Source organism: Neopsephotus bourkii, unplaced genomic scaffold (genome assembly GCF_033783945.1).
Source record: "Neopsephotus bourkii isolate Nb327-2 ecotype Australia unplaced genomic scaffold, CSIRO-AGI_Nbou_v1 NB_1542, whole genome shotgun sequence".
NCBI lineage: Eukaryota > Metazoa > Chordata > Aves > Psittaciformes > Psittacidae > Neopsephotus > Neopsephotus bourkii.
Window position 1 is genome coordinate 5960669 of NW_026902018.1, and position 22139 is coordinate 5982807.

Here is a 22139-nt window from a genome sequence, read left to right on the forward strand (position 1 = left end):
CATAGCTGATCTTGTCTGGTCATCTGGTCAAGTACAGTTTGTATCATCTACAGCCCCAAAACAGCACTAGTTGTGGTTGGACGGGGGGATGCCACAGCAGTTTTACACGGTGCAAAGGCTACTGCATGCAAACACAGAATATGCAGAGAGCAACTTTGACACGTGATTCACTGGCAACAGAGAGGAAAGACAAGTCCCTACAAAAGGTAATGTACAGCTCTGCTGTTTTAACTGGCACAGTGTTTGCATTTGCTGAACACAGATGAAACACCACAGCCCCGAGCTTGTTCCTCTGATCAAATGTTTATACAGTTACAGCTCAAACGTGAGCTATGTTGTAATGGTATTGCTTAAAAGACCCAGCCATAGGCAGAAGTTTGTTTGGGTTTGTTTCCTAAATACTGTGTTCTTTCTGTGTCTCCCTTAGCCTGAGTAGCTGCTTCTCGTTCTAAAGGTCCATCTTGCTTTAGTGTCCTCAGAATGCTGTAAATCATTTCACTATTTAAAAACAACTTTTGGGTTGGGGGATTGATCATGGCAGGGATGTTGCAGGAGACAGGCTGCTGTAGTTTAGCATGGGAATACAAAGGAAAGAGGTGGGCTATGAACCTTCTTAACTTTAATGGTTTAGAAACACAGCTTGGTGTGAGGCAAGAAGAAAGGGATTTGGTTGATATGCTGTTAAATACCCAAACGATCTAGGAGTGAGGTGAGTGCAAGTATTCTGGGTGTCTGTGGCCTACTAACCTCACTGCAGGGTTTGGTATTGTATTCTTTTTGTGTGTCTAGGGTTCAGGATTTCCATTTAATCTTTCTTTGGAAGATTTCAGAATAGGACAAAGATAATTCAATCTAATTTACTGATGCACTTCCTTTTCTAAGCTAGAGGTGCTCTTAAATGAGCAAGGAAAGGTTATAGCTTATTGATAGACATGGTTATTTGACAAACCGGTCAGCCTCCTATATGGTTCTCTCTGACCTCACTATACTTTTAGTATATCTATGGAAGTGATGGTGTCTTGCATTTATGCCTGTGATAAGGCTTTGAAAGCTAGCACAGGTTTTTTGCAATGATTTACGCATAGCAAAATCCTGCCACGGCTACCTCGGGTCTTCTGAAGCCTTTTTTAATGGGCATTTTGGTGTGAATGGAAACAAAAAGGGATTGCGAGTAACAAGACTGGGGGGGGATTGTCTCTTGGGTGAAGCCCTAACCTGTGCGCAGTTCCAGCCGCACCTGTTTCTGTGTGTGGCCTGTCAGAGCGTGTAAACCTAATCCGATGTGGAGTCAGTTGGGATGTTAGGATGAAAACCGTTCAGCCGGGTGACTGCTGAGCCCGACAGCGCTCGGTGAAAAGGCGTCCCCGGGCAGCACGGGTCTGTCCGAACGCTGCGCCTTAGGTCCTGCGGGAGGGAGGGGAAGGAGCGGGACAAGGGCTGCCCGCGGGCGGGCGCTGCCGCCTGTCCCCTCCCTGCGGCGGGCTCCGGGCCCGCTGGGGCAGGGTCCCCGCTCCCGCCCCGCCTTCCGGCCACGTGCTTGCCCCGCCCCCGCATTCCAGGCATTGTTTCTGGCCCCGCCTCCCCCGGCTGACCCCGCCCCTGCGCTCCGCTTAAAGGAGCCGTCACCGCGCCCTCTTCCCCTCGCGTTCCCCTCCCCGGCCGGCCCCTTCGTACCGCCCGTCCCCGCCGGCGCCTGTCCCGCTCCCGGCGAGGCGGCGGTGGCGGCCGGGCAGGGCGCCTCAGCGCGGCGCCGTCATGGCGCTGGAGGTGGAGGCGACCGGGGCTCCCCTGAGCTCTTTCCTGAAAGACTTCCCGTCTCCACTGGGCCCGGGGGAGCCGCTGCCGTGGAGCTCGACGGGGAGCGGCGCCCTCAGCAAGGCCGAGGTGCCGGGCGCCCTGGCCGAGCGGGCGAGGAGCCTCCTGGGCGACAGGTGAGAGCCCGGCGGTGCGGGCGGGCAGGGGGCTGCCCTCGGCCTCCCCTCGAGGGCGGCGCCGCGCTGACAGCGGGGCGCGGGGCCGCTGAGGGGAGCGGGCCGGGCCCGCGGGCGCTGTGCGGGGCTGGAGCAGGTGCAGGCGGCGGGAGGTGCCTCCTCCTGAGGAGACTTCCCAGCGCCGCCGGGCCCGCGGGCCTCGCCGTGCCTGGGCTGCCCGGGGAGCGCTGCTCCACGTCTCCCAAGGAATTCTGGCTTTTTTCATTGTTGTTATTTATTTCCCCCTTCTTAGTTGTTTTTTTTTGCGGGTATTCTCCTGAAAGCGAAGCTTTCAATAGCGCGTTTCTGTCACAGGCCTCCTGCCGAGCTCTGTGCTTTTATAGTAATGTTTGTGTGCTCTTGAAAACATTTCTCTCTCGCTCTTGGTGCATGAGAGATTAAATTACAATCCTGCAATTAGCGTGATAGGGCGATTCGTGTGGTAAAGTGCCAATAGTTTGAATTCAAGTCCCTAAGGGCATCTGTGTGGGTCTACTTAAAAGTCTGGGGAGGGAGGGAGGCAGTCAGTGAGCTGCAACCTGCCTTGCAGGGCTGTCAGGCTAAGAAGCGAGCCAGCCAGAAAAGGATTTGGCTTCCCGGCCCTCTTGAGTTGTCCTGGTGAGCAGGACGTGCCTGCGTGTGTTTCTGAAGTGGATGTTTTCTCCAAACTTCAAGAGTGTAGTCACAACACCCCTGGAAAACACAGCTCTTCTCTCAGTGGTGTTTCTGTCATCTCCTGATCTCAGCAGAGATATCTATATCCTTACCTGTTTAGACTTCTTCTCTAAGACTGCTAAGAATTGGGATGTGACTTACTGCTTGTGGCAAGTTGGTGCTTCACAGGAACAAGTTGTCTTGCTCTAATCCCATGTCTCCTGACACTGCCTCTGCTTCCTGAAGCACTTGGGCTGTGTGGCCTGGGAGTTCTGGGGCTTATAAAGTTCCTACCACAATCTGTTTCATTAATGTGTGTGTTAGGAGTCAAGAACAGGGATTGCAGATGGTCTAAAATAATCCAAGTGGAGAGCTGACTTTGTGCTGTTGTGCTGGGGGTGGCTAGTGAAGACGGAGTTAAGGGAGGCTGGTTCTGTTTAGGTATGTGCTGAAGGTTGCCTCCTTATTAGAGGAATTTGATAAAAAGCTGGAAAACTGGTTTGAATGACCTCTATCTAGCTACTATCCAGTGAGTTTATGAACACTGAATAGTTTTTGGTGTTGTTTTTGTTATTGTCGAAAGCGTATGGGTGATTTCAAATTAAATTGCTTTAATTAAGTTGCCTTTAAAAAATCAACTTAGTTCTGTGCTTTGTGTTACAGAGATGCTCCTGGGCATAACATCATTCACTTAAATGGTGTGCCTAAACTTAAAGATGAGAAATGCATGAAAAGAAAAAAAAAGAAAAGAGGTTTTTCAGCTGCAGTTGAAAAAGACCCGGTTGATCATTGCATTACTTAGTTGTGCTTTGGCTAAATTGCTCTTGAACAAAACACAGCTGTTGCATTGCGTGCACTGAATCTTTGAACTCTGTCGGGCAACAGTGGTTCTGCATGAGCGCTTGAAAGAACAGAGCAATGCCAGGCTTGAACAAATACTTCTCTAATCTGCCATGTGGGTCAGGCTGAGGTTTTCTAAGGTATGAAGCTGGAGCAATGTGAGATCAGTTCTTCAAACTGTAGTGATTTCTAAAACAGTAATTTTGAGTTATGTATCTGCTAACATGCTGTTGTTCTTTAGTGGGCGTATTAACAAGTGGAAACAGAAAGAGTGCTGCTTTTGCAATGCCTTCATCTCACCTGTCACTTGTGGTGTTTACACGGAAAAGGAGCCTGCCCTGTCAGAATCTGCATTTCTCACATACCTGCCCTGCAGCCAGTGCTGATTAGACAGCTTGATTTGTGGAGCTTCTCCAGTCCCGAGCTGGCACAAAAGAAGAAAAATGGAATATAAAGGAAGGGAAAGAGAGCTGAAGAAAGTAAAGCAGAAGAAGTGCAGCAGTCTAGTTGTTTGTCCTTATTTCCACAAAATATACTTGGAAAACAGGACTACATAAGGAAAGTGTTTTCATGAATTCTTTTGGCTGCCTGCAGGCAAAACAGTGAAGCAACTCTGTGTGTGAAGCTGGGTGCTTGGACGCAGTGGAGCATAGCTGAAATGTCAAGTGTAGGGATCCCAGCAGACTCACAGCTCAGTTTTAGACTCCTATGAGAAAGAGAAGCCTCATTTTGCAATTGCAAAAAGGCTGTGGGTTCCTGTTGGGAGGCTAAGATCTTGCATGTGGAGAAAAAAACTGGTAGAGCCCAAGGCCAGGCCAAGAATCTAGTTATTTTGAAAATGCAGGCCACCTTTTCATAATCCATGGAATTAAGAACCAAACCCGAAGTCTCTGATTGTGTGAGATATTTCCAAACGTTGCACTTTTGTTCCCACATTTGCTACTGCAGATCAACTCCAAATGTAGCTTTGACGATTAAATAAAGTTTTCAATTGCTCTGAGTACCCCAAATCTTTGCTGAAATAGATGAGGGAATGTAAGGAGATAGGAGAAAGAAGGATGCTAAAGGTTTTAAGAAAAGGAAAAATAAGTGGTGGGGCTTACAAGACATGTAAATGTTTGTGTAGAAATTGTTGAAGATGCAGAAGCGATGCCAGATTAAGAAACAAGTTCGTGAGAGGTCACTGAAGCTTAGATCTAGTGATCTGCTGTTGCAGGCTATCGTGGTAGCATCCCTGGCACACAGACGGCAGCTCAGTGGAAAATATGCATGTTAAATACCACAGTGTCCATATAACTGGGTTCAACATTATGGAGATGTTATCGGGGGTACTTTGCTGGCTTCTAGCATTGATCCTTGTTCTGTATTTCCTTACTTGGGGACTTCTCTAACACTCCAGCATCACAGAATGCATTTTATGATGATTAGTAGTGAAGAAGGATTTCTTGATAGATCAGTGTTATTTGGAATCAAGGTTGGCACACAGTTCTGGTTCTTATTTCTATGTTGTGAGATACTTCACACTCACACAGATGCGTGGGTCATGTCTTGAAGGGCCGAAGCTGATAAAAGCCCAGTGATATCCTTGGCTTGGCCAAAATACAGTGATGTTTAGCTTGTCCTTCCGCATCCTTGGAAGCGTAAATCTTTGTCTTTGCAAAGAGAAACATTCTTCCTCCACCACCAATCAGGACTGCTGTTGTGAAGATAAATGGGGTAAGGAGTAACACGTTATGTCCAACAAGGAGCTTATGAAGGCTCTTGCTTTTCTAAGGCTGTATACCTCTTTTACATGGAAGCAGTTGGCTGTTCCAGGCTAACCCCCTTGAATGTCTTTGTGCATCTAAAATGAATGATTTTGCCCATCTTCTGCAAATGCAGCTGGCATAGCTGAGCACTAGCAAAGGGAGCCAGCCACTTCTGCTTCCTGGCAGGACTTGCGCTTAAATCGCTAATCTGGTGAAGCTTTGCAGATGTTTCTACTTTGAATAATTCATTCTGCCTTTATGAAACTAAATATGTACATAAAACTCTGAAGAACTGGGGCAGGCTTAAGTAATCTTGTTTTGCAGAATTTTAATTAACATACTGTTTTAGGTATGAGCTGTGTGTTCCGACCATCTGTGAAATGGGTCAGTGTGGATGCAGAGTCCATTTAGTTACTTCCAAAGCTTTAGAAATTAATGTGAAATTTTGTGAACTTGCACTGAAACAGAACATGAGATGACATCAGACCCCCAGACACAGAAATGTCTCCTTTTCCTTGATAAGAGCAGAAACTTGTATGACCATCCTGTGACATAGTCAAAGAACAATGTGAAATTCCAGCAGCCTTCCTGTTTGAGGAGACTTTACTGCAATAACAGTTGTGAGACTCCGGCTTCCTGTTCTGCCCCGTCCCAAACGATTCACTGTGTTTCATCTCTTGGTTGCCTCAGCATCCTGTTTTGTGTCTTTGCGTTTTACACTGTAATGCTTTCACCCAAGGTGTGGCCCCAACATCTTTATCTTCAGCGTTTCCGTGCTTTTAGAATAGTTAATTCAGCAGTTCTGATACTTCGATGGCTTTGTGTGGTGTAAGCAGGAAGAGGGGAAAAAAGTGATCTCATTTTGCGTCTAGTTTACCTGATCTCATCTTAAAAGTCTCTGTAGTCCCTTCCTCTGTGAAAACTACTAATACCCTGTCTACTGTAACCTCTGTTTTAATAAATCCCCTAAAATTTACTTCCTTATTCCTAATTTGCACCATTCAATCGATGTTATTTTAATGCACTAATGCTTCTCATTGCTAAGAGCACATTTGTGGTATCAGCCATCCATTCATTTCAGACAAGAAAGTGAATTTCATTTGTGATTGCCTGTAAACTAACTTTCTCGTTTTCAGGGGACCAGTTGTGCTTGGTGTTGAATGCAAGCATAGGATTAGCAGGAACAGCCTGCTCTTTCAACACCACCAGTATTCTCACTGGTTTGTGGTTAATAATGTTAGAATTGGAAGCCTTGAGAAAGTTAATGCACAAGAGCAATGTGGTACTTCTGTTGTTAACTAGTTAATTTAGCAAATGGTTAACAGAGTGGCTCTGGTGGTTTTGGATGATGGTCAGAACCAGCTTGTTTTGTCATGTGTGGTTTGTCCACCAATGCCTCTGAAGCTGATGGCAGAACAATGCACAGAGAGAAATACTGTGCAGCTCACACTGAACATGTGTCTGGATAATGGTTTTGGGCAGTTCAGAATTGCCTCTAACAGTATTTACAGGCTGGACAAACGGTTAATTTTGTGATTAGTAAATTGCTTTTTAGAATACATTTCTTAATTTAAAACTCCAAGGGAGTTTCTCCTGCTACAAGATACTCTTAGTATTTTGGGAAATAATCACTTTGCCTTTAAAAAGGAAGCGTATGTATGGGGACACCTGCAATACAAGAGAGAAAAACTTGATGAAATGCTGAAAAAAAACACGCAAATGTATAATGATGAGGAAGCTACTAGGGCTGACCTGCTGCTGTTTAAATCAGCTTCTTGAGTCTGCTTGGAACACTGAAATTGTCTGTCCCCTAGAACTTGCATATTTGGCTCTCATAATCTGTGCGAAACAGCCCTTCTGTTGCTGTTTGAATTGGGCATCAAGATAAGAAATACTGTTTTGAAACAACAGGTTTATGGCTTAATTCAGAAGAGTCTTGTAGAATTATGTCTCTCCTTTTCTGCTGTGTGGTTTTTCTTCCTGCTGCGTAGGAAATGGAAGCAGCAGGTGACTGCATTGCACGTTCTCTGCAAAAACTGTTCCATGATGACTTAAGGGCCTAAGCAGATGGATTCTGGATTATAGAGCTGTCGTTTCTGATAGTTTCAGAAGAAAAGCTGTAAAAAAACCTGCTTCGTGTAAAGATGGAAACATGAACAACTGAAATTCTGTGTGTGGCATTGTTTATATACTTGTTTTGATTCCATCTTATCATCTACTGTAAAGACCTGATGTCATTAGTGCAAGAAACAACTTCTGTGCATTGTAGGATGTCAGATGTTTGCAGCGGATATATAGTTGTACTTTTCAGGTCACAATCACCCGAGGAGCTCTGGGTGCTGCTGTAATAAATACTAATGCTTAGAGGAACTTGGGTGGAAACATTTTGTAGTTGATTATAAGAATAAAAATGGGGGAGGGAAATAAAAGTAGCAGACTGGGGAGAAAATACTGAATACAAGCAGCTTTTGTTTATGAGGAAACTTGTGACCTGCTATTATTTTGGCAGTATGAGAGGATCTTTCACTTACTAGAGAACTGCTAGTGCTTGCAAATCTGCACTAAAACTGCTTTGCTGATATAGCTGTAATGTCCTGGAAATACAGAGTCTGCTCTGACAAACTTTGCTTTACTGACAAAGCTGTGCTGTATGTGGTGTTGCAGAGTCTGTGTAGCAAATAAGTGCACAAATATATCTTCCCCCTGATATAAGTCAGCTGCTGCTGCCTTCTAGAAGCTTTTGCTAGCGGATACAGCACCTCTCTGTTCCCAGCGTATGCATGCATACCTATATATGCACACTCTGAAAGGAAAAGAGGATCATACAGTGGTGCTATAGCCTGCAATTCCAGTGCTGCCTTGTTGCCATGTCTTTGTTAATAATATCTAGAAACAACATCATGTAACCTTTTTTTTCTCTTTAAATTTGAAAGGTGAGAAGTGATCAACAACTTGGCCAATACAGTTGGCAATCTTTTGTGCTTTTCGTCATACAAACAGATTTCCTGACAGTACTGTGAGAGAATATGTGTGTATCTGGGGTGGGAAGATAGCAGTTATTTTCCTTCCAGAAAATGCTTTGTGTAAACACTGGGTGTTTGGTATGTCCTAGAGAGGCTTTGTACCACTCTCCACCAGGTTACACAGAGCTTGCTTCTCTCTGCTCCAAGTGCTGAAGAGCAGCTGCTTGGAATCTGCCATCTGCTGCCCTACTCTGCTGTCTCAAAGCTGCCATAAGCTGTGGGCATAGCGCACAACAGAAAGTCTGTCATCTGTTCCCAAGCCTTTGAAAAAGTGCAGTCATAGTTGAGGCTCTGGATGAGAAGTGGTGGCCTGACCTTTGATGCTCTAGGTGCTTTCCCCTTGCCCGCAAAGCTCCTAAGTAGAGATTTCTCAATATACTCTCTTAAATTTGAGGGGAAGAAGAGGTGAGGGCATCTTTGAACTGGTGACTTGTCTGCAACACTTGCTGCAAGTGTACTGGGGATTTAATGACCCAATAAAACCAAATAAGAAGTGATCTTACTGGAGTTTCTACTTCCTGAAGGAACTTGTGTATATTCTGTCGTGTCCTCCTGAAGGCTGATATACAAGTGTTCAATAAGTCTTTTGATTGAGCTGACTTAGATAAATACATTGTGGCTGTGACAAGCTGGTCTTTTAAAGTGAAATAAAATTGGAAACCAAATTGTTTTGCAGAAGAGAAACAAGGTAAACAACAAGAGAAGTAAGTTCTGTTCTATACCTCATGCCAAATCTAATGTATGCAAATTATCACAATTGCTTTCTCCTTCTGTGTGTAACTTTATTTTGGCCCACAGGTCCAAAGGAGCTTTCCATAGCTCCTTTTAACAATACTATATGTGTCCAGCAGTCTGGAATCTTTCAAGGAGGAGGATGGCATATAAATTTGCGTTCTTTATTAGCATAAGTATTGCTTTACTCTTTAACTGTTCTATCTCTACTCAGGTTTCGAAATGGGACTTGTCTTTTCCCATGAAGTGGCTGGGGGATATGTTCCAGCCACTAGCAATCTGACTTTACCTGGTGATGAAGCTCCAGTGTCTCATCTGCACTGTTACAACATGCATTCATTCTTTTTTAGTATTTTTTCCCATTGTGGTCAAAACACGCCCTTTTTATTAGCAAAGAAATAGCCTGTAGCAAAGAAATTCTGTTTACTACTAGCCTGTGTATGCTGAGGCCAGACAATTAGTCTTGCGTGTGTCATAGAAATGGGGCTGACACATTTCTTCTAAGACACTCTTAAGAGGAGGTAACGTCCTTTCCACGTAACACACCCCACCAGCTTCCCTCTTCTTCCCAACACAGTTATTTTTCCACTTAGGAAACAGCTCCAGTTTTTCTTCCAATTCATGAAGATTAAATTATGCTTGTTCAGCCTGTCAGCAGGGTGTCCTGGGCTGCTCTGAAAGGAAGATTTTAACACTAAGTGACATTCTTCCCTTGCTTACAGAAAAGGTCTGAAGTCTGTTATGGTAACTGCAGTGGGCTTCTGCCTTTATGCAGGTTGCCATAGGTACTGTCTGCTTCCAGATCCTCTCTAATCAAGTGAGACCTTGTAGCTCTCAACTAAAGCAGCAGTTCTTACTCTTAATTATCTATTTTGTTAACCCTTGAAGTCTCTGATTTAGAGGATGAAATTAGAGCCATCTTTCCTCTGAATGGAAGATGCCATTGCCTTGGACCTCCGTTTACCTGAGCTTGAGTAAAGAAACAGGTTGAGCAATATGGCAGTACTGGTATTAGGAGTTTATAAAGTAATGGACAAATATGTTCTGTTTGGAATTGAGATAGAACTGAAGAGGTAGACTCATTTTTTAGGTTTTTATCTTTTGTCAGCATGTCAGAATTAACTGCTCAGTGTTGTTGCTGGCTGCATAACAAATAAACTTCCAATAAACCACCATCTTCTTTGCACAGATTTGCAAAACTGTGGAGGGGGAGGAAATGCACAGGAAGGAAAACTGAATGAAGCTATCGGTACTGAGGAACCTCTGAATTTCCTTTTTAGGGACTGGGTGGCAACTGGAAAAAGTTGAAGGATGTGACATAGTAACTCCTAAAACTTTTGTTACAGGCATCCTGTAAGCAGAGGTTTATTCACAGGACTTGTGAATGACAGCATTTAAGTCTATTGCCTTTTGTTTGAGCTTCTTTTTATGGACTCAGTTCAGCAAGCCTAGGCTCTGGAAAGCAGAAGTTGAGGAAGTTTAAAATCAAAGCATTAAGCCCTCTTCTCATGACTAGCTGGAAACCCAGGCTAGATTTGAATATTTCTTCTAGCATAGCAGAGAAAATCTGAAGATAACTGCAGCTGTGGCTCTCACTGTGCATGTAAATGCATAGCTGCTTCACTTTTGTGTCTGTTCTTGAAGCTGAAACCTACTTTAACTAAAGCTCTTGACTTTCAGCAGCAGCAGCTACACATCTGACAACTGTTTGTGTGGCTTCTATTTGTATATTCCTTTCTTTTCCACTTCTACCAACAAAAATAGGAAGCAGGATTTTTTTGGGGGGTTGCCATATCTGTTTCAGATATATTTCTTGCCTGACCTTTTAAAAGGTTGTCTGTTAGTGTCAAAGTATAAACAGGCATTGTCTCTTTAAACTTGGGTAGGAAAGGTACTGACTCCCCTGAACATATTAGCCTTAAAAAAAAAAAAGAAAGAAAATGCCAGTTTCTGGCTTCCCGGTGTGATGTGACTGCAGCCGGCACTGAAAGGACTGCAAACGCGTTGCCATCTATTTGAAGTACCGAAATGACTCATTAAAGTAGGCCATCACGGCCACAGAATGCATAGCATGAAACACGCTTCTGTTAGCAGCCTGCTGACTAACACAATGCTTTCTGTTTGCTGCCACAGGAGGTACTCGTATGGGGTTGTGAGGAGATGACAAGGCCTCTCTTTCAGAAGCACAATGGCAAAATGCATTTCAGCTTCTTGTCACCGAGATCTAAAACCTCATGGTCTTCCCCTCCCCACTCTTCTGTGAGCACAGAACGAGTCATCTCTGCTGAACATGTGCAGAGACCAGTTGCTTCCACCATTTCTTACTCTGTAGCCAACCAGTTTTATGCAGGAGTCTAAATGTTTCCTGGCAAAACAAAGTGTTGTCCTTGACTTGCTGCAGGTGCCTTAATGTGTTTTGCTGTGGCTGTATAATTTGATACTTTGTGGGTATCAAACACTCCGTGAACAACGGATAAAATGCTTTTTATGGACGTCCATGCTTATTCTTCATTGTGCTCACAGAAAATGTCTGGAATGTGTGTTATGTACTGTAATTTTTAGTGCCTGCCATGGGAATATAGTGAATATAAGAATTGTTGGGGACCCACACTGGAGCTGTTTGTGAAGAACTGTAGCCTGTGGGAAGGACTCACACTGGAGAAGTCCATGAAGGACTGTCTCCCATGGGAGGGACCCCATTCTGGAGCATGGGGAAGAGTGTGAGGAGTTCTCCCCTTGAGGAAGAAGGAGCAGCAGATTCAACGTGTGGTGAACTGACCACAACCCCCATTCCCTGTCCCCCTGTGCTACTGGCGGGGAGAAGGTAGAGAAATGGGGAGTGAATGTAAGCCTAGGAAAAAGGGAGGGATTGTGAGGGGATGGTGGTTTTAAGATTCTATTTTATTTCTCATTGTCCTACTCTGATTTGATTGATTGTAAATCATGCAGATTTCCCCAAGTTGAGTTTGTTTTGCCTGTAATGGTAACTGGTGAATGATTTCTTTCTGTCTTATCTCAACATGAGCCTTTTGTTACATTTTCTCTCCCCGGTCCAGTTGAGGAGAGGCGTGGGAGAGAGGCTTTGGTGGGCACCTGGTGTCCAGCCAGGGTTAACCCACCAAAAGCACGAAGCTTGCATGAAATGCTGAGTAAAAAGGAGAAGCTGCATAGATTGTGTAGCATTACTGTCTTCTGGGCGCTTCAGCTGAATCACAAGTCTTGGAGTCTTTTCTTATTCTCCTCCCCAGAGCCAGCTTTTTGCACCTTCATCCTGGGTGATTTCTTTGGGGAACTTCCAGTCAGGAGAAGCTTGAGTGTTAAAGGGCTGTAGGTTAGTACTGAGCTTTACTTTTCTTGTGGAGGGAACTGGAGTCTTAACTAACCTCTTTGGAGATTTGTGTGTACCATAACGCAGAGATCCTGATACTCTCTGGTTTACAGTTGACTGCAAGCAAGAAATGTTGTGTAGTGAGTAGAAACAAAATGTTTGTGTTCGGAGGGTAGAAGTGAAGGTAGCAGTTCCCATGCAAGAGCTGAAGTGAAGGAGGTACCATCTGCGACTGGAGTGTGAGGCAACAGTTTGAAAACATGATTCATACGCTTCTTCCTCTTTGCATGCTTGAGAAAGCAGTTGTCTAACTGAAGATCTTACTAGTGAGTTGTATGAATAAATATTAAACATATGGTTTCCTCTACTAGTTTACGAATTTAGTTGGATTTACTGATTGTGTGTAATTCTTAGGTCATCAGCTGTAACCAGTGAGGTTGTAGCTCAACTTCAACTAATGCAGTATGGTTTTCTTTCCCTTCTTCTTCTTACCAGCAGAGGTGTTTCACCACTTCTTGCAGCATCGTTGATCCATGCTGCAGTTAATGAAGTTCTCCAAACAGACTTGACTGAATTTAAGCAGCAAAATGTGGAAACAGAGGGAGAAGGAGATGAGGAAAGGTTCACCTGTAAGTATGCTTTTTTCTTTCTGTGGTTTTCCCAGAGGCTGTCTGTTGGAAGACTTCCATGTTTTGAAATGTTTCCCAGAATATTTGGTTAGCTGGCAAACTGCAGTGAACAGAACCTTGTTTGCTCCTGCTGGGTATCTGTGGGATGAAAGTAGCTGTGCTAGTTTTGTGGGCAGGATGCAAACATGGGGTCTGGAGCCCCGGACAGATTGTGGGGGTTGGCTTTCTGGAAAGGGAAGAGTGTTTCTCTTCCCCAAAAGAATTAATGACTGTGTCCACTGGGCTTCCTGAACTGAACTAGTTCAGAACTTCTATTTTCCTCATTGGTAATTTCACTTGAATGGAACTGATTCAGTTCCTGTCTTGATAACCTTTTATATTTTTGAAGTGCCCTTTTCTCTGGTAAACTGACCTTAGGTAACTACTCCTACATTTTAACATTGGCATCATCACAGTTCCTCTTGTGCAGCCATACTGACACCTTAAATTCATCCATATAGTCCAGCTTGCTTTGGTTCTTCTTGGGAACCAGATTTTGGGATCTGTGTCCCCTCCACAACTTGAACATCTTGAAACTCTGGATCTTTCTCTTGGCAAGTTTCTTAATAGTCTCTGTCTTTAGTGATTATTTCTTCTCTTCCCATCCTCCCCTACAAAGATGAGATGCTGAGGGACTGAAGAACCTGGTGCATGGCTTCTGTCTGATGCCTGCATTCTCTCCTGACTGAACTGTAGAGAGAACAGACCTTGGTGACTGAGTACTGGGTTTGTGCCTCATGTAACAGATGGTCCTATTACATTTACATGCTGAAATGTTTAACATTAGACTTCACCAAACCTTCAATCCCGGCACCAAGAATTTAAATGGAGCCAGATGCAGGCAGAGTTGAAGATAAAAATGGAGGAGAGACAGCTTGGGCAAACTAGTTTATCCTGTAAGGGGAAATGCTTGCCCATTTCCCTGGGATGACTTGAAGGCAGCTCAGTGTGCCCCAGAGGGTGCGTTTCCAAGTAGACCTCTGGTAATGGCCAGGATGTGACACTTTCCAGAAGCCCATTCCAGTATTCACATAGAAGTCTTAAACAGCAGGAGAGGGAACACATTTAATAAAGCCTGGTTGCACCCTGACTGCTTCATCCCTTGCCTCCATGTTTGCAGCCTTCATGTGCCTGGAGAGATTTAGCAGGTTTCCAGCACTTTGCATGTGAACAGTTGGCTTCGCATCAGCGTGGCTGGGCTCTGAACAACAACGTGCTTTGGCCCTCCTCCTCCTCGGGCGCAGGGAGGAGCCGTTCCGCGGCTCCACTGGCATGTGGGCAGCGGCGGGCGGGACACGGGACAAGCGGCAGCGGGCAGCGAGGGGGGGGGGGAATCGCGCCCTCTGCCGCCCATCGGCGGAGCTGCGACCTCCCGGAGGCCAGTCCCGGCTCTGCTGAGGCTGGAGCCTCCTGGCACCCCCTCACAGAACCAACCCGCAAGTATGTACCGTAGGGATACAGGGACGTTCTCCTGTCCGAGAGCAGTCGCACGGGCTTCACTGCAACTAACTTAACTGGGAGCAGGACTCTGCCCGAGATGAGCAGCTGGCCTGTGACAGTTTTGTGTGACTGGATCACTGCAGTTGTAAGATAGTAAGAAGTGCAGGCAGAAGTACTAGAGCATGGCTTTCTGCAGATCAAGCTACTTCTGTGACTAGAAGCTCTGTATTGCCACAGTGGCCATAAGGCATGTGGTAAGACATGCCAAAAGTGGTATAAAAGCATCTTTCTTATTGTCTCTTTCTCATCAGAAAGAATTGTATCTTACTGAATTGTGACATTGTGTTCCAGTAGTATATCTTTATTTGCTATTGCTCAGGCTTTATAGGAAAATAAAGACCATCAGATGATAACCCACATTTGATAATTACATAGGGTTTCATCACAAATATTTCATTGGCCTTCCAATGTTGCTGAGAAAAAGTCTTGTTTGAGAACCAGGAGTTATAAAAAGGAATTCTGAGGAAGCTTTAATGCAAGCAGTGTTAGCAGAAGTCAGAATAGAACAGAAAAGATAGTTCATGTACTGCAGTTCTTTAGGAAACACATTAGTGAGCAGCAAATTATTTTTGCTCTATAGATGGTCTTTTTGCTGCTTTCTGAAGTTAGTTGATTCAGCATTGAGGGTTCTTATTCAAATAGCAAAACTTTAAATTATTACATATTCTGAGAGACTGCCTTGCAAAGCTAGACAGAGTGCCAAACTGAAGCATTCAGTCTGATGAACAATAAGTTTGGATTAATTGATCTTTGGGACCTATCCAGGAAAGGATTTGAGTGTCTGGCTGGAGCTTTTCACACTCTGCTCAATGGATGTTTACAGTCATGCTCTGTAATGACAGAGCAGGAAAGTGGTGGAAGTATTCTCCTGTCTTTTGGCTCCTACACCCATGTGTTTTTAAAAACATAAAGAAAACAGCTTAAAATTCTCATCTGTTCAGCTCAGCTATGAGTTCCGCTATTGATCTCAGCAAAACATTCTCAGGCTTCCTTGTCATTTCAGTGGAAGTGGTTCAGTAGGACATAACCTAACTCAAAGCCAGGCTAATGCTTTCCAACCTTTGTGTTCAAGACAGCAGCAGTCTCTTATCTTGAAGGCTTTTCTGTTCCCTTGCTTTTTCTGTTTGGTTGGGTTTTTTTTGTTGGTTTTGGGTTTTATTTTTTGTTTGGTTTGGGGTTTTTTTTTGCCTTTTTTTTTTTTTTTAGGATGTATTTCTACCACTAAATCTTGTTAATTTTATTTCCATAATAATATTTACCTCTAATATGCCAGAATGATATAATATAATATGGTATATTTGTTATGATTTTTGTGATGTAATCATCTACTTGATAACCCTCTATTTTGAAAGTAGCTTTTCTTATCTTTGCTGTTATACTGTTTTCAGTTCCAGCTTTTTCTCCCCATTATTCTCAGAAGCCTATTTTAATTCTTGCAGAGCCTGTAAAGGCAGAGTGCTGACTGTGTGTGTATAGCTCTAAGCAAAGAAACTTGAAGGATAGACAAGCCAAAAGATGGGGTAATGTAGGCAAGTGGGCACACAACTTACTGTTTGTCTTTGTGCTGTCAGTGCTGGATGGAGAGTCATTGCAGCGTTGCTTCTTTAACAAGCTCTGGGATGTTTGCTTTGAGTGGCAGAAGCAGTTGCCACCACTGAGACCACTGAAGCGTTTCCTACTGGTTTCCATCCACGCCATCCGTAACACCCGGCGGAAAATGGAGGACCGCCATGTTCTACTCCCAGAGTTCAACCAGCTCTTTGGTTTATCAGTAAGTGTGGACACAGCTGGGGAGGCCAGTTTGTTAGATTTTCAGTGTTCCTGTACACGTAGTGATGGGTGATCTGTGAAGGGTAAGAATTTGTTACCACAGGTTATTTTGTCATGTCTTGAGCTAGAACTTACTGACTCAGGTTGCTATGGCCTGACTGCTGGCCTGATGAAGAAGGATCTTGTGACCTTGGGTTTTATGTCATAAGAGAAGTTCACCTAGTGTTAGGTTGCTGGAGTTACAATGCTCTTGTGACTGAGTTAACATATATTAGGAAAAGAAGGGGGAGAACAGCCAATGTGCAAGTGCCAATTAATGAAGCTGTCTGCTGATTTAGTTCCAGATTACTTTCAAGGATATTAAATGACTGACAGCAAACAAGGAAAAGTCCCCTCCAAAGTACCCATTTGATCCATTTTGCATATGGATAAACTGACTTAAATTGCCCTTACCCATGCAAAGTTGTATGGAAGAAGGCACAGCATAAAGCATCTTTGCTGGCTGGTACCTGTCTATGAGCTATTTTGGTTTTGAACATGAATATTTCTTCCTCTCTGTCCCTCCCCACAAAAGGATGACACTGATCGCGCTTTCTTTGCGGTATTTGATGGCCATGGTGGAGTGGATGCTGCCAATTATTCGGCAACCCATTTACATGTGAATGTTGGACTGCACGAAGAGATTGTTAAGAATCCAGCTGAGGCCTTGAAATGCTCTTTCCAGAAGACAGATGAAATGTTTCTTTTCAAAGCCAAGAGAGAGGTGAGTGGGTAGATTAATTCCATTGTGTTTAAACAACACTGAGAACTGTTGGACAACATGGTATTATCCAGAAAAATCTGCCAGTACAGTTTCTTTGAATCACTGACCTTTTTACAAAATTATGCTACATTAAAGATTTTATTTGATCAAAATATTTCTTTTTTTTGAGGAAAACCAAAATGACAGTTTTTGCAAGTTCAAGATGAGAGATTGACAAGAAGTGTTAAGTGGTTTAAATGATTCTGACATACTAATTAGTTGAGAGAACACTCTGCTCCCTCTTTTCCTAAATTAGGCAGCTTCTGGATGTCCTGTTGTCCTCTTCCTGGTAATTCAGTGACTGTCTCCCTCTTTCTTGTCCCACCATTAATGTCACAGGAGGTCGTAAGACGAAAAATATTCTATGATTTAAATCAGGCTCTTCAGTTCGTTAAGCTTATTGATCAGCTTTGAATCAAGTTGTATGATGATCATTCTTTTATCAAATCTACATAATGGGAGAATGTTTTATTATACAGTTTAATGAGAACTCTTTTATTATAGCAGTAACTGAATATGGAAGTATTCATTGTTAATACCTTAATTTCTGTCAATGAGGTACAAAAGAGGGACCAGCATCTTCATGAGGTCTAACTCTCACTAATCTTTACAGGGAATATAGGATAGTTCCCTCATTTGTTTACATCATCATTTAAATACTCAAGGTTAATGGAATGTATGTGGAGCAAGGTGTCTGTAGTTGCTAGTGATAGAGAATGTGAAAGGGATTGGGAAGACCTCTGTGTGTGTGAGAGATGTTTATACTACTGAAATTCAGAACCTTTTTATTTTCATTTTTATATTCTCTCTGTGGTTTGAACAATAGAGGTCTTAGTCTCCTACACTGGTTTTGGAATTAATAACAGAGAAGGAAGAATGTTAACAGAGGCAGTATTAGCCAGCTGCACGTTGGAATATGTAAATAGTTTAATTCAAGTCTGTCTAATGCCTGTACCTTTTATTCAGGTACCTGAATTATGATTGGCAGGTCTAGTTTGATGCATTTAAGTGTGATTAAACCTAGGTTTGCAATATTGCCATGTAACCTTGTAGAGCTTGTTGAATATTCACCTAATAAATCTGTTCTTCCATAGAAGCTGCGGAGTGGTACAACAGGTGTATCTGCACTGATTGTAGGGAACAAGCTGCACATAGCATGGCTAGGGGACTCACAGGTAATGCTTGTGCAGCAAGGAAAAGCTGTGACGTTAATGGAACCTCACAAACCAGAAAGAGAAGTAAGTCTGACTTGGTGTTTTCCTCTCATGCACGTGTTGTTAGAATCTCTGATGAAACCTTTCAGAATCAGGCCTTCTTAAGTGAAGTGTTTGGTGCTTTACATAATTGCATATGGGAAGAAGTGGCAGGAAAGGGTACTCATCTATGTGGGAAAGAACATCATGATACAAAAACTTAAGAACTCTGCTTTTTTTGTGGACAAGCCATGATATGGTTGGGAAGAAGGTGGGTTATTTCTGGTAACCTTAATTGCTTGTTTCCAACCTAGATTCTGATATATGTGCTTGCTATATTCATAGTATAAATACAGAAGCTGAAGCAGCTTTTGGTTTTGGGATTTGTCTTTTTTTCCTCCTTGATTGGATAACAACAAGGTCAGTAAGCCATGAGTAGGCTTTCAGTGTAAAAATTGTGTTCTACTGTTTTTCAGGATGAGAGAGAACGTATTGAGACTCTGGGTGGTTGTGTGACCTATATGGACTGCTGGCGGGTTAATGGTACCTTGGCTGTTTCCAGAGCAATTGGTAAGATAAACCACCAAAATTAGTAGACTTCAGCTTAAATTTGATTGAAACTCACCACCTGAGACTGTATGTTATGTTTACTGTAAATGACGTTTTGCTCAGCATTGACCAAATAGTAAATCACTCTTACTGTCTTTGCCATAAGGTTGTCTTATAGCTGTATAACTTACATAGCTTGCAGCTATATAATCTTATTGGGTTTACAGTGAGCATAGAATATTGTTTTATTTTCCATATTTATTTCCATGACAGTCCTAATTCTTTTATACTTCCAATTCTTTTGCTTCTTTGAAATGTCTTTGATACTGTGATGTTCTACAGTAGCTTAACAAATGCACAGTGTTTAATTTGTAAAAGTGGGAAAAGCAATAAATGTTCCTCTAGCTTTCTTTATGTGTCTGAATGCCTGCTTTCTGGCATTTTTCGTCCACTTTCATAGTAACGCATCTTTCTTCTTACTTCAATTCTTAAGTCAGATCGCTACATCCTCCTTCAAATCACACATAGCCGGCAAATTGAGGCATTTTAACTGTAGTACAAAACATAAGTGCTGCATATCTGGATAGCTAAGAAGAAGCTTATTTCCACAGCATTCTAGAGGCTGTACAAGAGGCACACCTGTAAAGTGAAGGCCTGCCTGTCTCCTTGCACAAATGTATTTCAGAGAAAAAAAACTTTTTGGAAGAGTTTCCTTAGTTCATCTGCAAAATTAGGAAAGCATGAATTAGAGCAACTCCTTAGAAACCCACTGGATTTAGGTAGGTTCCAAGCATTCTTAAAGAAACAAAGGCCTTACAAGCTTATTCCATAGTTTTTCACTGTTCTTGTCCTGCGTCAGGTACCTGTGGAATATGATCTGTCTGCCCTTAAGGATGGGTAAAAGCAGTTGGTGCCTGAAGAAGTAACTGTTAACATTTGAAGTAATAAAGCCTTTGTTTTGATTGTTTGTCGTAGGTGACATATGTCAGAAACCCTACATCTCAGGTGATGCAGATGGAGATTCGTTTGAGCTGACTGGTTCTGAAGATTATTTGCTCCTAGCCTGCGATGGATTCTTTGATGCTGTCAAGCCATACGAGGTTGTAGACTTGGTCTTAGATCATTTAATGGAAACCAAAGGAGTGGGTCTCAAAGCAGCAGAAAGACTGGTGGCTGCTGCAAAGGAAAATGGATCCAGTGATAACATCACTGTTTTGGTGGTCTTCTTGAGGGATCCTCAGGACATCTTGGCAGACTGTATCAAAGACCCTAAGAGCCTTGAGGCTGGTGATGATGCTCAGAGCTCACCCTTTAACTTCCTCAGCTGTGAGGCAGCAGCCACACAGTGACAAAATGTGCTTAATCAGAGCATTCAAATAAGTTCACATAAGGAACTGCTTTCCACTGAAGAAGCCTCTAATAAAATAGGCAAAACGTGTCAGGAGAGAAATGACAAATGGACAAACATTTAACAAAAAGGCAAGACTCCTTTTACTGAGTTCCCATTTGTCTTTTCCTTCCTTTCTCCTCCCTTCAAAAAACACTGAGCAGATGTGGAGATCTGTACAGCTATTACGTCTCTGGGAGCAGACTTCTAAAATGTGTCCCAGGGCTGCTGGTCATGTCCCTCTGCCCTGGAAGTGGGAAGAAACCATAATATGTATAAGCTAATGGGTGAGAACACCCCTTTGTGAATTCTGAGTGAAAATTGAAACTTAGTGCTTAAAAAGAGTGCTGTATGTTATATTTAATTGTGATGTTAGTTTGGAGATTGGGAGGACAGACAGAAAAGCTTGTTACTGTGTGTGGTCTGCAGGAACAGGCTTGGTGTGTGAGACTGGGTGACACCATTATACTGTGTAAGTTGCTTTTGTTTTGTACCAAAGATGAAATGAGAATGATGTGGCCTCTTCATTCAAACAGAGACATTTAATTTTGTTTGTATGGAGAGGAGAAAATAAAACTGACTGAATGCTCCAGAAAAAGAGCAAGAAAGCTAACTAGAAATATCCCAGGCAAAATGATGCAAATCAGCTGCTTTCTGGGATGCTCTGGTTTATAAACTGGAATCCAATATTTAACTGCACTGGATTATTTTCCCCTAAAAAAACATGCTCTAGTGGCTGTTTGGCAACCTGACAAGAAAGGGCCCTTATTGTTGTATTTGAGAGAGATCTTTACAGTACGTGTGCTCTAGCAGTTAAATATGCTGTTTCTGCCATTTTTTTGTGTACTATAACAAATGAGAATTTTATTTTTATTCTAAATGCTTGTTTATTTACTGAACTTTACAGTTGGAGGAATTTTTTGCAGTGTTACTTTATTGTGGTTTTTATTTAAATTAGAATTTTAAAGTGGCTATGTCTTTATTATCTGGGTTTAAAAACTGACTACCCTCAAGTGCCTTAAATATTTCACCCAAGGATTGCTGGCTTTCTGTCATATTCTGGTGAGCCAGTTTATAGTGTTTTTAAAATGTGACTTTTTTATTTCAATACTAATGTTTAATGCACTTAAATGTTTCCTTTTTTTTTTGTGAATTATTTTAGTGGGAACTGGATTTTAAAAAACAACTTTCATTGTTGCCAAATCTTGTGGTTTGCCATAAAAGCTTCACAATACTTACTGTGACTTACCCCCTACCCCATGCAAAAAGCTCTAGTTAATCATAAAGCAGCAAGTCTGAGTCATCATGACTTTCATTTAAAAACAAATATGCTTTGACCTTCACAAGAAAATGTAATAACACAAACTAGAAACAGTTTAGCAACAGTTTCTGATTAATAGATGGTTAATTTGGCCATACTCTGTGAACTTTTTGGGTCTAAGTAACTCTCTAAGGAGATACAAAGCTAAGGGGAGGATAAAGAATCCTAATGAATGTGTATGTTGTTGTGCAGCTGTTATTTCCATTATGTGCTAGACCCTCTGGTTGTGTTTTGTCTTGCCTTACTAGCCTGGCTAGCAGGACTCAACAAGATCTGAAGGCTCAACAGTAAATGTGTTAGTTTCCTGTAGCTAAACAAAAAGTGATTTACATCTGGCCCCAAGATTCTGTGCCTAATTTAGAAGCACATGGCATTGCAATATGTCAGTGCTGTTGATTAAAATGTGTTGAACATTAATGTTGCATAGGAAGAAAATTTAGGTAGAAAAGTTGAGATGGCTGAAAGGAAGAGCGATGGCTTTGAATTGTTAGCTAGTGTAGGGCAATGCAGCTACACAAGTGACTTGAGTGCTTTGCTGGATTACTATGAACGATCATACGGTTTAACGTAGAAACTCCTCATAAGATACCATCTCATTGCATAGCAACTCAGAGAGTGACTTCCTTGTTCTGCTACGCAACAACAGGGAGCCCT

General features: G+C 42.7%; 1 protein-coding gene across 2 annotated transcripts; it reads left to right on the plus strand.

The window, feature by feature from the left end:
- The first annotated feature begins 1630 nt into the window (after positions 1-1630).
- PPM1F (protein phosphatase, Mg2+/Mn2+ dependent 1F) lies at positions 1631-21031 on the plus strand. 2 transcript variants are annotated; one of them, XM_061370807.1, is made up of 7 exons: positions 1631-1931; positions 12791-12924; positions 16035-16234; positions 16808-16996; positions 18130-18273; positions 18705-18798; positions 19753-21031. In XM_061370807.1, the coding sequence occupies exons 1-7, from the start codon at positions 1756-1758 to the stop codon at positions 20124-20126; spliced, it is 1311 nt and encodes a 436-aa protein (XP_061226791.1). In that variant the 5' UTR covers positions 1631-1755; the 3' UTR covers positions 20127-21031. The 2 variants fall into 2 exon arrangements, with proteins under 2 accessions (XP_061226791.1, XP_061226792.1); XM_061370808.1 differs by having other exon boundaries at positions 12794-12924.
- The last annotated feature ends 1108 nt before the right edge of the window (positions 21032-22139 follow it).